General features: G+C 45.1%; 1 protein-coding gene across 3 annotated transcripts in view; it reads left to right on the top strand.

The window, feature by feature from the left end:
* The window catches only part of svild (supervillin d), a 110,940-nt gene that overhangs the window by 80,122 nt on the left and 14,546 nt on the right, over positions 1–16,272 (top strand). For all 3 annotated transcript variants that reach the window (XM_024387060.2, XM_042305230.1, XM_024387061.2), the window contains 12 exons: positions 553–700; positions 904–987; positions 1,415–1,501; positions 1,948–2,131; positions 6,935–7,107; positions 8,498–8,653; positions 9,006–9,142; positions 13,249–13,396; positions 13,760–13,905; positions 13,979–14,154; positions 14,749–14,878; positions 15,429–15,741. In XM_024387060.2, the coding sequence (XP_024242828.1) occupies positions 553–700; positions 904–987; positions 1,415–1,501; positions 1,948–2,131; positions 6,935–7,107; positions 8,498–8,653; positions 9,006–9,142; positions 13,249–13,396; positions 13,760–13,905; positions 13,979–14,154; positions 14,749–14,878; positions 15,429–15,741 (1,882 nt within the window). The remainder of the gene's footprint in view (positions 1–552; positions 701–903; positions 988–1,414; positions 1,502–1,947; positions 2,132–6,934; positions 7,108–8,497; positions 8,654–9,005; positions 9,143–13,248; positions 13,397–13,759; positions 13,906–13,978; positions 14,155–14,748; positions 14,879–15,428; positions 15,742–16,272) is intronic.

Here is a 16,272-nt window from a genome sequence, read left to right as displayed (position 1 = left end):
AAAATTCATGAGTATACATTTGTTTTGCTTCCGAGGGGAGAAGTGGGGTTCTCTGTTGGTAGTGTAGCTCATAAGTTTCCTGAAGACCAATGTAGTTTGGGAAATGTTCCAATGTGTTTGTGCTCTGTTCCACTCTCTGTGTGTCTGACTCTCTCTTGCTCTCTCTGCATCTCTCTTCCACACTCTTTGTCTCCAACATTCAGCTGTAGAAGTAGCCCAATATTCTCCCAAAATTCTATGTACGACCTGTCAACACATGCATTTGTAAAGGACGTCACGCTGCTTGTTTAGCAAGTGCCACTCCCTCCCGATTTGGCCTGTACCTGTCGCGAACTCGGGACCCCTGCCTTGCCAGCACACGTGACCGTCTTCCTGAATCGTCTTACCAGTCTGCGCCACGCCGAAAAGCTAGCTTTTTGCTGACACAAGTTGGGACACTTCAGGCTGAGGAATAGGTTTCACACATCCCCATGTGCTACTCATTCATTTTCCTATTTCTAACCTGTCTCCCCCTCTCCATCCCTTTCTCCTTCCTCTCCCTTCCCCCATCAGAAGTCCAGTGCGGACGTGGAGACCAAGATGTCCCTGGCGGACAGAATGAAGATCCTACAGGAGAAGGAGGAGGCATGGAAGAGCAGGGGGCGGGGCGCCGCCAACGATTCCACCCAGTTCACCGTGGCTGGGCGCATGGCTAAGAGAGGTCTGCGTCAGACACCCCCCTTTTACCACACCTATCGTTCCACACACGCATGCTGTTTTTATATGGGCTAATCCTATTGTATGTGGAGTGGGCTTAGAAAATGCAGCTGGGAAATACTACATTTAGAGTATATACTCACACTTCATATAAATTGCACAAGTCCACTTTGACGTCAGTATGACCCCAGTGTTTTTTCCCATCAGGTCTTGTGTCCGAGACTGGTAAAGAGGAGTCTCCCATTTCCCACATTAAGAAGTCCAGCGCCACGCCAGTCAAGCCACATGAAGGTATACTATGTTCTCCTTTTGATGATTAAATGGACTGTATAATCAGACTAGTAGTCTAAATATTTTGACATTTTCAGTCAGATTGTTTGGGGGCACTTAAAGCCCCTTTTCTACCTACCCAGAGTCCGATGAACTCGTATTAGTTTCTTGTGCCTATGCTATCTAGCGTCAGTGCAATGACTGGAAGTCGACTAGAAGCATAGCATGCTTAAAGGGCTTAATTGCCAAAATCTTACACTATCCATTTAAGCCTCTGCTTGCTATTTGGGGTTTAGGTCCATACTTAGTTGCCCCATGACATGTATTTGTAAAAAGTGCTATACAAGTGCCGTTTTCCTAGAATTCTAAACTCAGGAAACTAACCATACATCAAGTGACCTGTTGTCAAAATGGCCACCTATATGTCGTCATCTCTTTTGCTGAGAAGAAATCTCCACTCCGACTGGTGTCAAGGTGGAAGGGGACAAGAGGCTGGACAAGCTAGAGTCCTTCCTGGACAAGCTCCACAGTAAAGGTAAATCCCACACACTGACACTATTAGGTTTCACCGTGGCCACACTTTTTGTTATGACATTTTTTAAAAACAAAGCCACTATTAAGTTTCTCCATAGGTACACTTTTTGTCATGACACCCTTTGTGCCATAAAAGCTTGAAAATCGACAGACTCAACACGCAATTGCCAATAAATAAGAACGTTTCTCTCTCCAATTGACTTCTGTCTGAATCTTCCTCACACTCAGAGTTACAGAAAGTAACTGGAATCGCTTGCTGAGTTTCTCGACGTTGATACTTCTCTGACACATTGGCTTGCAGGGCTATAGCGCGATAATGGGTAGTCCTACACATGGGGTTTCGTAGAAAACTAGACAGTGGTGGCCTTTTGATCTACAGTAGTAAGAGTTCAGTCAAACTGGTTGAATCCTGAAAGTTCTCATTTCCTGCTTTCTGTTTCTTGGCAGGGCTGGGGCACAGCCGGACTTCCACCATCGAGGTGACTGCCGAGACGGAGAAGGAGGTCATGACCCTGGATGATGAGGAGACGTTTGGCCGCTTTTACAAGCCTGTGTCGCCCACCGCCCGAGGCGCTGTCGTTACTGCACTGACCGAGGAGGAATTCAGCGACCTTCAAGCCGACACGCCAAAGTACGGTTCAGTCTGTGTCAATGTAGCAATCTACAAACTGTATTGGAATCTGTCCTGTTGAATATAAACTCAGCAGAAAAGGAAACGTCCCTTTTTCAGAACCCTGTCTTTCAAAGATAATTCATAAAAATTTAACTTAACAGGTCTTCATTGTCAAGGTTTTCAACAGTGTTTCCCATGCTTGTTCAATGAACCATAAACAATTAATGAACATGCGCACCTGTGGAACGGTCATTATGACACTAACAGCTTACAGACGGTAGGCAATTAAGGTCATAGTTATGAAAACTTAGGACACTGAAGAGGCCTTTCTACTGACTCTGAAAAACACCAAAAGATAGATGCCCAGGGTCCCTGCTCATCATCGTGAACGTGCCTTAGACATGCTGCAAGGAGGCATGGGGACTGTATGTGGCCAGGGCAATGAATTGCAATGTCCGTATTGTGACGGTGCTACAGGGAGACAGGACGGACAGCTGATTGTCCTCGCAGTGGCAGACCACGTGTAACAACACCTGCACAGGATCGGTACATCCGAACATCACACCTGCGGGACAGGTACAGGATGGCAACAACAACTGCCTGAGTTACACCAGGAATGCACAATCCCTCCATCAGTGCTCAGACTATCCGCAATAGGTTAGAGAGAGGCTGGACTGAGGGCTTGTAGGCCTGTCGTAAGGCAGGTCCTCACCAGACATACCGGCAACAATGTCTCCTATGGGCACAAACCCACCGACGCTGGACCAGACAGGACTGGCAAAACGTGCTCTTCACTGAGGAGTCGCGGTTTTGTCTCACCAGGGGTGATGGTCGGATTTGCGTTTATTGTCGAAGGAATGAGCGTTACACCGAGGCCTGTACTCTGGAGCGGGATCGATTTGGAGGTGGAGGGTCCATCATGGTCTGGGGCGGTGTGTCACAGCATCATCGGACTGAGCTTGTTGTCATGGCAGGGAATCTCAACGCTGTGCATTACAGGGAAGACATCCTCCTCCCTCATGTGGTACCCTTCCTGCAGGCTCATCCTGACATGACCCTCCAGCACGACAATGCCACCAGCCATACTGCTCGTTCTGTGCGTGATTTCCTGCAAGACCAGAATGTCAGTGTTCTGCCATAGCCAGCGAAGAGCCCGGATCCTATTGAGCACGTCTGGGACCTGTTGGATCGGAGGGTGAGGGCTAGGGCCATTCCCCCCAGAAATGTCCGGGAACTTGCAGGTGCCTTGGTGGAAGAGTGGGGTAACATCTCACAGCAAGAACAAGGCAAACTTGGTGCAGTCCATGAGGAGAAGATGCACTGCAGTACTTTGTTTCTGGTGTGGCCACCAGCTGTATTGACTGTTACTTTTGATCTTGACCCCCTCCTTTGTTCAGGGACACATTCTCCAATTTCAGTTACTTACATGTCTGTTGATCTTGTTCAGTTTATGTCTCAGTTGTTGAATCTTGTTATGTTCATACAAATATTTACACATGTTAAGTTTGCTTAAAATAAACGCAGTTGACAGTGAGGACGTTTCTTTTTTTGCGGAGTTTAGTTCTCAGTGGGAGAATAAGTCAGGGAATTCCACTGGTCAATTTGATTAGTTGAGTTTGCTTATCTACTAGAGTAGTTGGTCTTGAGGTGAGATTTGGAAACACTGTTTTAACATTTTAAAAAAGTATAGATAGTAGTTTTTAGTTGTCTTTTAAAAAAATCCCCACCATCATATCTTAGCCAATATGACACCAATCTTGATGAAAATGTGTAAATCAACTTGATTGGAGGTACACAACACGCTCCCCGCAACTCGTCATGAGCCGTCCAGCCGTTACCGAGAACCACATACTGGGTTGTTAGCAATTGATTTTTAAAACTATTTTTTTGCGCCTACCTAGCTCAAGTTCTAGACGTCGGATTAAAACGAGACTATAGCGTCCATAAAGTGACTTTTGGTCTCTTTTTTTAAATGCCGGATTTACTAAAGTTGTAGGTGCAACAGTTTTTATAAAATGTATAATTTATCACTCTCACATGCACATAAGAAACAACAATGTGCTACCTTTTTGTAGCATTTATAGACAATGCTAACATATTTTGAAATCAGTGGAATTCAAGTATGATAGCTAAGGAGATGGAGAAAACACCCGGACAACCATGGCATCCGTCAGGAGACTCCTCCAACCATGAATGATGTATGCGGTTAAGATAGTCTAGCTAGCTACATTTTCGGATATGACATGTTTCTAATTTTGACAGAAAGAGCCATATACTTGGCTAGCTATAGCCTAATGTTAGCTAGCTAACATTGAACCTGGTTGGTTAGCTACCTGCAGATTCATGCAGGGAAGTAACGTCATGAGTTGCTACATGTCTTATCAAAAGACTCCACCATGCAAGTAACCATTTCGGGTGCGTTCCTAAATTCAGTCTGGCCATCTACTCCGATTTCAGAGCACTGAGTGTGCCAGAGAGGGCAGAGTAACTGATTCATTTTCAAACACTTAACACCCGTTGAATATGGCCGGTGTCAGTAAACTCATGGGTCAGAGCGTCCGGTGGATGCTCTAAATTTGGAACGGACAATCTGACAGCACACTCTGGATAACATAACAGCCTAACCAGCTCTGCTAGGGCGAGTAATGTTCAGTGAGCTGTTCTCTCTCACTCACAGTAGATGACTGGAAGTAGCTAGCAAGTTAGCTTGGGTGCTTGACTGCTGCTGTTAGTGCATTCGGATCAACCCTTAAAGAGATGGGTGGGGCTAAAGCTTAAGAGGGTGTGAATGATGCTGAATGGGTGTAGACAAAGAAGGGCTCTCCAATAGTAGTAGCAAAATATTCAAAGGCCATTTTCTCAAAATGAGTTTACAAGTTTATCAACTTTCAAAGCAAAATTACTTTCCCATTGTTCCTGAACTGTAGTGTATGATATGCCATTTTGTAGCTCTGAGTCTCTACTTTTATCCAATTTTTGCTTCAAATTTTGCTACATTTCATAGTTTGGATGTCTTCACTATAATTCTACAATGTAGAAAATACTATAATAAAGAAAAACCCTTGAATGAGTAGGTGTTACCAAGCTTTTGACTGGTACTGTACATAATCATACGAAATGCTATGAGATCAGGCTGCAGCACAGCCAGCCAGCAAGCAGCGTACAGTCAAAAGAAAAGGAAATGCTTTCTACTTGATCAATTGAGTCTGTTTTTGAGTCTGTTTTCAACAAGTCAACTGTTTTAGACTACTATATTTTCACCAAGCAAGATAAATACATGTGCAATCACTACTGAGTGTATGAACAAAATCATTTTGGAATGAATGCTTCCAGACATTTAAATAGTCTGTCAAAATCAACTTTTTAAGAACAGGGTTTGGAAAGTAATGGTTTGAGTTCCTGCCTGTGGATTAGAACATTGCAGTTTCACCTTCTGGAGGAGATATTTTGACCATTCTTTCATTAAACCCCTTAGTCGTGATGTCCTCTGTTTAGGGGACCTGTATGGTTCTGGTACCGTTTCCGACCAATATTTTCGCTTATATATTGATCTGTTGACACCATACTCCTCCTGTCTTTTTGGCATTTTAATCTACGTGTGCTGATCAACAGGGCCATACTAACAACCATGTGTTGGATATTTTTCAACTCTGCCGTGCACACCTGTGTGATGCTAGCCACAGTAAGGATTAGCCACAATAGTGGAATTTGCAGTTCGCCTTCATAATAAAAGTACCCCATTTAGAAGTGAGTCAAACAATGGAATAATGCCATTAATTTAGAGTAGATAATGCTAGACAAGGTTGGAATGTTGAACATCCCATAGCTGTGGTAAATTGTCCATATACCACACCTCCTCAGGCCTTATTGCTTATTTATAATGTTGTATAATAATTTTGCATAATCATCTTCCGGTGTAAAAAAAACAGAAATTACATTTTCTTTTAAACAAATTTTTATGTGATAATAGGCATTGGTCTGATGCCGAAAAAGAAATGAAATTCACAAATGTGTATTATTCTTGCGTCGCCATCTTTATTGCGGAAAGAAATAAGTACAAACAACCACATATTATTTTGACAGAGGTAATGAACTCGCCATTGGTCAGAACAGCAATTGATAAAACAGGATCGTGTTTGAAACAAGTGCTTCTGAGCATAATTCAATATTACACAGGTAAGCTAACAGTTACAAAAATGATGAATGCCGACATGCTATCTGAGCTACTGTGTCCAACACACCACCACCTGTTATGTTGGGCACCTACTGACAAAAAAATATGTTAATTATGTTGTTTTTTAAAGCTTAAGGAAATACAGGCATGCACCACATTACTACAAGACAAATCGTCTCAATCAAGCCTGATGGTCTTGTAAGAATAAAAGCAAAGTTTGCCTTCATTTAATTTATAAAGCATGAAAAGGTAACGTAATGGGATGGTGTCTTACTGTGGTGGGTGAAGATTCCAATACCTTGAATGTCGTACAATCACGTTATTGTGGAAGCACCTCCAAAAAAGTATGAATTAGGTTGTTTGAGAAGGTTTGAATCCTAAGCAACCTGCCTACACACAGTTTGAAGTACTATACCAACATAGCTACTGTAGCAGGTCAGAGCTGTGTGCTGGAAAACCTTGGAAGAGCATGGGTGGAATCGGCATTGTGATGTTCATGTGAATTTCCTTTATTTTTCGGCTTCAGACCAATGCCTATTCTCACTTAACAAAGTTTTTTTGTTTTTAAATTACCTTTTGCATTTGTAAGTGATCTCAAGGTGTACATCTCTCCTTCTAACCTCCCTGACTTCTGCGTATGATTCTAGGTTGACGTCGGCAGTGACGGAGCACAAGCGTGCTGTGCGTCCTACTCGGAATAACCAGGGCTCACGCAACCCCCTCCGTGCCCTGGCGGCCCGCAACGACATCCGCCAGGTCTACACGGAACAGAGACTCAATATAGCTACTGTGGAAACCAAGAGGATCCAAGTGGAGAGGAGTAAGCCATTCCTGTAATATGTGTTCTGTAATGCAAGGTGGTTTGTTTATTTTCTTTTTAACCCCTTTTTCCCCCAAAATTTGTGATATCCAGTTGGTAGTTAGTCTTGTCCCATCGCTGCAACTCCCGTACGAACTCAGGAGAGGCGAAGATCGAGAGCCATGCTGCTTGGCACACGGCTCGCTTAACACGGAAGCCAGCCGCACCAATGTGTCGGAGGAAACGCCGTACAACTGGAGACCGACGTTAGTATGCATGTGCCCGGCCCGCCACAGGAGTCGCTAGAGCGCGATGGGATAAGGACATCCCGGCCGGCCAAACCATCCCCAAACCCGGACGACGCTGGGCCAATTGCGTGCCGCCTCATGGGTCTCCCGGTCACGGCCGGATGCGTCACCGCCTGGGATCGAACCAGTGACACCTCATGCACTGTGATGTAGTGCCTTAGAACGCTGCACCACGCAGGAGGCCCATGCAACGCAGATTTCAAAGATAACTATCCGTCCATTTACAAGTTGAAAATTGATCGTTTTCTAAAAGGTGAATCTCCAGGTGGCTAAGGAAGTGCTATTTTATTATATTTCTGAGATCTTTAATTTCAGCTCAGGAAACATGGGACCAACCGTTTACATGACATTGCCTACATGATAAGAAGACAAGAGGGCAAGACAAAAATGAAATGCTATAGGCTGAATGCTTGTTGTTTAAGGTACCAAACTGTCTGACACACAGTTCGGACACTCATCGGTACAACACAAGATATGCTATCAGTGGTCTCGTCACATACCCCAGGTCCAGAACAGAGGCTGGGAAATGCACTGTATTAAATAGAGCCATGACTACATGGAACTTTCTGAACCCCCAGGTAACTCAAGCTAACAATAAAACCAAATTAAAAGAACACCTTACGGGCAACCGGGACTAAGAGACAGACATTTTTATATATTTTGTATTGTAATTTGCACTGTATTATGTAGGGGCTCATAGGGCAGGAGCCATCTCCTGTTTCTGAAGTGTGAGGCAGAGGGAGGAGATAATAGAGTATTATCTATATTCCATTATGTATTTTATTTGTTTTGTTTCCTGTTTGGACCCCATACTAGTAAATACTATTACTCAAAGGTGGGTTTTGAGACTGGACTTATAGGATTGAATGGAGTCAGATTCGCAGGTATACGGGGGGGGAGAGAGTTCCAGAGAGTGAGGGTGACATAGCTGAATGCACGGTCCCCCATGGAGACAGTGGATTAGAGGCTGCGGGTGGGGGTGTCGATGAGTCGCTGCTAACCTCCATTTTGGATTGCTACCCACCCCCGTTTCAGCTCAAGTCCACATTGGCCAAGAACAATAATGGCCTACTAACCTCCATTTTGTCTCTTGTCATCCACAGTGGCCAAGCATTCCAACCTGGCGGACGCAGCTCTGGCCGGCCTGGCTAGCAAGGAGAACTTCCGCAAGGTCAACCTGCGCAGCACCAAGTCCACTGAGGTGGTGACCAACAACAGCACGCTGCCCTTCAACAAGCTCATGCTCATCCGCATCAAAGGTCAGTCAGAGGGCAAAGGTCATGAGGTCAGGAACGCCCTTTTTCTGTTCAAAAATTGCACCATATTCTCTGTATAGTGCACTACGTTTTATTTACAATGATTCTTCATTGTAAATACATTTGACACATTTTTTTGTTCATTACCAGTACTCTTGAACAATACAACAGTGGCACAGATTTCAAACTTTGCTTCACCCATCCACTTCATCTCCAGGGAGTGCACAGTAGCATATTTTTTCGGAAATTCTTTCAGGGTTGTTCCTTAACTAAACTTCCATAAGCATAGGAATGACTGGTTGGAGTAAGTGACTGTCTGGTTTCTAAAGGGGGTCTGTCTGGGTGTGGTCTGCAGGTCGGAGGCATGTGCAGGTGCGTCTGGTGGAGCCCGCTGCCCATTCCCTGAACAGCGGCGACTGCTTCCTGCTCATCACCCCCAAACACTGCTTCATGTGGAGCGGAGAGTTCGCCAACGTCATCGAGAAAGCCAAGGTACTAGACATGCACTATATTTACAAAAGTATGTGGACATCAGCTTCAAACTAGTGGATTCGGCTATTCCAGCCACACCTGTTGCTGACAGGTGTATAAAATCGAGCACACAGCCATGCAATCTCCATAGACAAACATTAGCAGTAGAATGGCCTTACTGAAGAGCTCAGTGACTTTCAACGTGGCACTGTCATAAGATGCCACCTTTCCAACTAGTTAGTTGGTCAAATTTCTGCCCTGTTAGAACTGCCCTAGTCAACTGTAAGTGCTGAAGTGGAAATGTCTAGGAGCAACAACAGCTCAGCCATGAAGTGGTAGGCCACACAAGCTCACACAACGAGACCGCAGAGTGCTGAAGTGTGTAGCACTAAAAAATCGTCTGTCCTCGGTTGAAACACTCACTACAGAGTTCCAAACTGCCTCTGGAAACAACGTCAGCACAAGAACTGAGCAGTCACACACAAGCCTAAGATCACCACGTGCAATGCCAAGCTTCGGCTTGAGTGTTGTAAAGTTCGCTGCCATTGGACTCTGTGGCAACAGTTTGGGGAAGGCCCTTTCCTGTTTCAGCATGACAATGCCCCCATGCACAAAGCAAGATCCATACAGAAATGGTTTGTCGAGATCGATGTGGAAGAACTTGCCTGGCTTGCACAGAGCTCTAACCTCAACCCCATCTAATAACTTTGGGATGAATTGGAACGCCGACTGCGAGCCAGGCCTAATCACCCAACGTACAGTTACGTTCAAAAGTTTGAGGTCACTTTGAAATATCCACATTTTTGTCCTTTTAAAATGACATCAAATTGATCAGAAATATAGTGTAGACATTGTTAATGTTATAAATGACTATTGTAGTTGGAAACGGCAGATTGTTAATGGACTATCTACATAGGCGTAAAGAGGCCCATTATCAGCAACCAGCACTCCTGTGTTCCAATGGCACGTTGTGTAAGCTAATCCAAGTTTATCATTTAAAAAGGCTAATTGATCATTGGAAAACCCTTTTGCAATTATGTTAGCACACTTGTACTGTTTAAGAAGCAATAAACTGTCCAAAAAGCCTTCTTTAGACTAGTTGAGTATCTGGAGTATCAGCATTTGTGTTCAATTACAGGCTCAAAATGGTCAGAAACAAAGTACTTTCTTCTGAAACTCATTCTATTCTTGTTCTGAGAAATGAAGGCTATTCCATGCGAGAAATTGCCATGAAACTGAAGATCTTGTACAACACTGTGTACTACTCCCTTCACAGAACAGCGCATACTGGCCCTAACCAGAATAGAAAGAGGAGTGGGAGGCCCCGGTGCACAATTGAGCAAGAGGACAAGTACATTAGAGTGTCTAGTTTGAGAAACAGACACCTCACAGGTCCTCAACTGGCAGCTTCATTAAATAGTACCCGCAAAACACCAGTTTCAACGTCAACAGTGAAGATGCGACTCCGGGATACTGGCCTTCTAGGCGGAAACTCAACAGCGTGCGCCACTAGGCAAAGTGTGTTTTGATTGAAACACACAGGTATGCTTCAGTTTAACTCCATCTGCTCAAAAATTCAGTCACTGTACATAATTCAAAACACTGTACTTCGAAACAACACTGTACGTAACGCAAGAAGATCTAAATGCATATTCTCATTAAACTGATTGAGATCAGATGATTGGCATGGATGGTTCATCGTAAAACATGACTTTTCATTCACAATTGACAGTGAGAAATGTGAAGGGAGGATGACGGCAAAACTGTGCGTGAAGCAGAGGTAAAGAAACACGCGTACAGAACGTGGTACAGCTGTTTTGCTCTGGGAAAGATTGAGTATTTATTTTTTGCTCCGTGTGTGTCGTGACAGGGGCAGAATGGGGGGGTACCTTTGGAACCGCAGCCTCTGTCTATAATTAAACACAAAAACAATGTTTTAGGTGAATGTGTTGGACTGATCCTTAGCCCGAAAAAAATCTAGGAAATTCAAATTAGCACCATAGCCCTAATTTCACTCATGTACTTCCAGGGTTTTTCAGCACTCAGCTTTGACGCCTGCTACACGACTGTAGCTATGTTGGTCTAGTGTACTTCAAACAGGATGTACTCACCACGACATTCTCCTGGAACGGGTCTACTGTTATCTGATCCTTTCAGATCTACTCACAGGGACATGGGCTGAGCACTCTCCCATTACATTCCTTCCACCTTTCCATCCATCACTCTCAACCCTCTATTCTACAGGACTATCATTCACTAACACTGTCCGACCTCTCAACATGTTCTCAAATGAACAGATGATAAGGAACTGTTATACTTTATGAACTGTTTGTTTAAAAAAATATATATATATTTGAAATATATCTGCATTTTATTGTAAGAAAGACCAGCCCAAAATAGTATAGTTTAAAAATATTTATTTTGAAAATGGCAATGTGTAAAAAAATATCTGAATTCTATTTTTAAAGAGTAAAAGCAGTTGGGCAGTTCAGTTCAGTGCCTGGCCCTGTGAGACTACTGACGCTCTGGTTCCTCGCTGATGTCCACGGCTATCTGGGGAGCATAGCGTCTCTCGCTCAACGTCTCCTCCACCCCCACCCGTCCGTCTACCAGCTGGGTGCTGGTGAAGGTGGGGCACCAGAGCGCCTCCCACATTTGCTGGTTCAGGCTGTAGTGTGGGGAATGGACAGAGGCGGTGGCCAGCATGGAGTCCACCACCGAGCAGTAGATCTGCTGCTACACTGGGACCCAGTGACCGTGGATCATTAGGAGCTCCTCCTTAGCCTCAGACCTGCCAGTGGGGCTCCTCTCTGGTGACGAGAGGTGATGGGTATGGGACGGAAGTCTGGGAGCAGTGTTTTGGACAAACCTGTTCTCCAAGGGCTCCTTGAGCTTCCGCAGGTTCTCCTCCTGCTCTTCCTCCTCTGATGAGAACTCTATCAAATGTAAAATTGTTTCAGGGTGGCTCTAACAATACAGCTGTATAATATGGTGACATGACATACCTCGGCCATGAGAGAAGAGTTGTACAGTTTGGTGAAGAACATGGCTGGGCCTGGGAGCACTAAATCTAGAGGAGCTGCATCACCTGGTCATCGCCCTTGTCATTAAACAGGGGCCCTCAGCCTGGTGACCATGGTCCAGGTGGAGATGTGGGAGGCATGTTCTCCACCCTGGGCCTCAGTGGTGGCGGCGGGGACTAGCCTGTTTCAGGCGCCGGTGTACTTTGACCTGGCAGACCAGCGACTCAACTGTGGAGTTGACTTCACCCTCTCCACACAGCTGCTGCTCCTCATTTGGGAGGAACTGCGGTATGTCCTGGTGGAGCCTGGAGGTCCCAGTTCTGCTTCTGGTGGTAACAGTAGCGGGTGACGAGGACAGAGACACCATCCTGGGAGATGGAGGATGGGGAGGAAGAGGAGCAGCTCTCTACCTTCTCACACTGCATTTCCTAAGGGAAAGAATTTCCCCCTTCACATAGCAGTCCTTCCACCGCCCGGAGGGTGCTACACTCCTCTGAAGGCAGTACTTTTCCATGATTGTAATGGTGATCCATCAAGAATCAAAATTCAGCTGAAGTCTTAGGTTTTAGGATAAATATTTAAAGAGTAATGTCGTTTCACAGCTAGTCCTGCTCTGTTTCCGAGTAGAATGTCTCTTTTGGGGGGGGCAACATGATAAGGTTCTAGAGAATGTTGGATGAGTTCTAGCCTAGAGCTACCGCCTAGAGTTTAAAAGTAATGTCAAAAGAGGCACCGGTGCACATAGAAACCAAAGGTTCCATTTGGATGCATTTATTATTACATGGCTGCCAGTTCTAGGAGTTAAGTAGATCAGTTGAAGTCGAATGTTTCAACAGTTGTATGTATTTGCTCTGTGGCCACCATGTGATACAATGTCAACATTCAGTCTGAAATGTGTTACTGTTCAGCTCCACACTAGCCTCTCTCCTTCCCCATCCAGAAATCCTAATCCCCCAGACACTTCTGTTTATCCGAAAGTAATCCGTTTCAGTCACGTCAGGAAGTTCGTTGAAATACAAATAATGAATTGAAAAAAGTTTTATGTCACTTGCCCGAATGAATACGACCATGGTCTAAGCTCTTTGGCCTGTCCTGTATCCCTAGGCCTCAGAGATGGCATCGTTCGTGCAGGCTAAGAGGGACCTTGGTTGTAAGGCCTCCCAGGTGACTGTGCTGGAGGAGGGCATCAACACTGACAACAAATGGGCTAAGGAGTTCTGGGACCTACTGGGGGGCAAGACCGACTACAGAGGTACATACGTGCTTGTTTGCATGCACACATATACACACACAAACAGTGTGCTCATAAATTGTACACACACACCAGTAGATGTGCACACACACAGTCTCTCTCTCTCTCACACACACACACATACACACAGTGTACACTTACACAATAAATAAATGTGCGTACTCGCATAAACACATTCTTGTACACACACACGGTGGACCAGGTCGTAAACATATCCCAGGTACACACTTTGAACACAGACCACACACAAACACACATTAGATGACCATATCTAATACACCTCATCACACACACCACCTTCCAACACCCAAAATACCACCTCCCCCTCTCAACACACACACACTTATGTCCATTTGTGTGCAGGTGCAGGGGAGCCAGAGGAGGATGAGCTGTATGAAAGTGGTGTGTTAGACTCTAATGGGGTCTACGGGCTGCAGGAGGGCAAACTGGTGCCCCACAAAGAGGCCTGGGCCTCCATCCCCAGTGTCACCCTGCTCAACTCTAAAGAGGTATACCTGTGTGTGAAAGTGCGTGTGCGTTTGTGTGTGTGTGTCGAACTTTCCTGATTCCCCCTCTCTCTAGGTGTTAGTGTTTGACTTTGGCAGTGAGGTGTACGTTTGGACGGGGAAGGACGTCCCCCTTGGTGACAGAAAGGTGGCTGTCCAATTAGGGAGGCAGCTGTGGAGCGGTTCTTACGACTACAGCAGCTGCAGGGTCAACCCCCTGGATGCCTGTTCCACCAATACTGATGTCCCTGAGTGAGTTGCAAGCTCTTAGCCTGCCCTTTTATACACACTGTCCAATCACATCGCTCAGTTTTTGATGACCACAGGAAAATTCAAAAGTTCTTTGCTGTGTCATGCCACAAAAACATTTGGAGTTGCTTAAAGGGCTAGTGTTTGAAGGACCAGTGCTCTCATTTGAACTGAGTGCCACTACCACGAATATGCAGAGGCAAAGGACTGTCTACACTAGAGTATGGCAGCATGTGTCTAGCATCTGTTTAGCAGTGATAAGTATTTGCAAATGTTGAAGTCCATGTCAATGGGGCGAAGACACTTTAGATTAGGGCTGGGAATTGCCAGGGGCCTAATGATACAATATTATCACAATATATCGATTGCTATTCATGATTTTATATGTGTTGCGATTCGATATTCCAAACATGTTGCTCTTGTCTGCTACAGAGAGACATGTCAAAGTTTCGTTGTAATATCATCAAATAATATTGTGTTATGTATTTGTATCCATTTTCTTCCCCCATCACTACTTTAGATGCACCGCACTGTGAGTGTTTTTGTTGGTGTCGTTTTCTCAATGTTTGTGTGTATCTGTATGTGTTTTGTGTGTAGGCAGGGTGAGGGACGTCCCAGCTGGGCTCTGTTCGGCCGTCTGTCGGAGCACAACGAGACGGCTCTGTTCAGAGAGAAGTTCCTGGACTGGGCCGAGAGGAAAGAGGAGTCTGCCATGGATGAGGCCAAGGTATGGAAATGGATCTAGGGGGGAGGCCATGGGCTTTATCTCAATTGCTTAAACAGCTGTCCTCCATCAAAAACATAATAATTATTAAGTCCTCTTTACATCAGCAGTTGTCACATAGGCTCGGTTTCTGTGTAAGCACTAAAACCCCAGAGAGAAAGCAATGGATTGGGAAAGACAGGTGAAAGCAATAAGGTGCATGCTCATCGTTAGGCTGTCTTTCACCTCGTCAGTTCTTTTCAGATCAGTGCAGATGAGGAGACAGGGAGAAGAATGTCTGTGTAGCAAATGAAAAGCGTTGTGGTATGGGGATGCAATTACATTTTTTTTTTTTTTTTAACCTCATTACAGTATTAAAAATAATAGATTAATAGAATCCACCCTTTTCAGGCCCTTTTGTCACATTGGGTCATCATGTTATGAGGCATAATCACATACTTAGTCATACAGTATACGGTCCCATTGCTTTTGTGGAAAGAAGAAAGAAAAAACAAACACCCATTTCCTCCTCTCTCATACCCATATTTCCCCCTCTCTCTCCTTCTCCCTCCAGAGCCCTGTGCACTCTACCCTCCGCTCGCCCCTTGAGGCGGCCAAGCCCGACGTCTTAAAACCGTGTGACGCCAAGGCCCTGCTGGACAGTGTGGGTGGCCCCGTACGTAGCCTCCTGGAGGGCGTAGACGTTCAGCGTGGCTACGGGATGGTTCGAACGGAGGACGGACGCCAGGCGGAGCTCGCCACAGTGGCAGTGGACGCCTGGCATATCCGGGAGTTTGAGGAGGAGGAGCTGGTGGCTGCGAGCTTGGGCCAGCTGCACGAAGGAGACACCTACGTGATCCGCTGGAAGTACTCGGTCACCACTGTGGGTGAGTAATGTTGTCATACGAACGTCATAATAATCTACTAAAGTTGCTGGGTGAAGGGCCACTGTGGGTGCGTCACGCTATTAGATGTAACCTATTGTATCTCTATGGGGGTAGAAGTAATACAGCGAGTTGTTGAGAAGAGGGATATTTTTGCACGATGTAGTTGTTCATAGTTCCAGACGCATGGAGGAAAAGACTATTGAGAAACTCCAGCTCACTGGTATTGTGTCTTGAATATTTCAAAAACAGTTAGTTGGATCTCATCAAAAGTTTTGATCAATGCTTTACCAGGATTAAATACACAGTGATAGATACAGATGTTTTTGCCATATATGTGTTCCCGTTGGTTCTTGAAGAATAATATCTCATGAGCTGAATATAGCTAACATCAGCCATTCAGCTAACGAAGTTAGTCCCAGATGAGTTTTCCAATGGAGCCCTCTTTGTCTGGAGAAGGAAATGAACCAGCGCTGTAGGAGCTGTATCTGCTACTTTGTTTCGGGACAAACTGGATCACTCAGAGTTCCAATG

This window comes from Oncorhynchus tshawytscha, linkage group LG24 (assembly GCF_018296145.1).
Source record: "Oncorhynchus tshawytscha isolate Ot180627B linkage group LG24, Otsh_v2.0, whole genome shotgun sequence".
Classification (NCBI taxonomy): Eukaryota; Metazoa; Chordata; class Actinopteri; order Salmoniformes; family Salmonidae; genus Oncorhynchus; species Oncorhynchus tshawytscha.
This window is presented reverse-complemented; position numbering and strand designations above follow the sequence as displayed.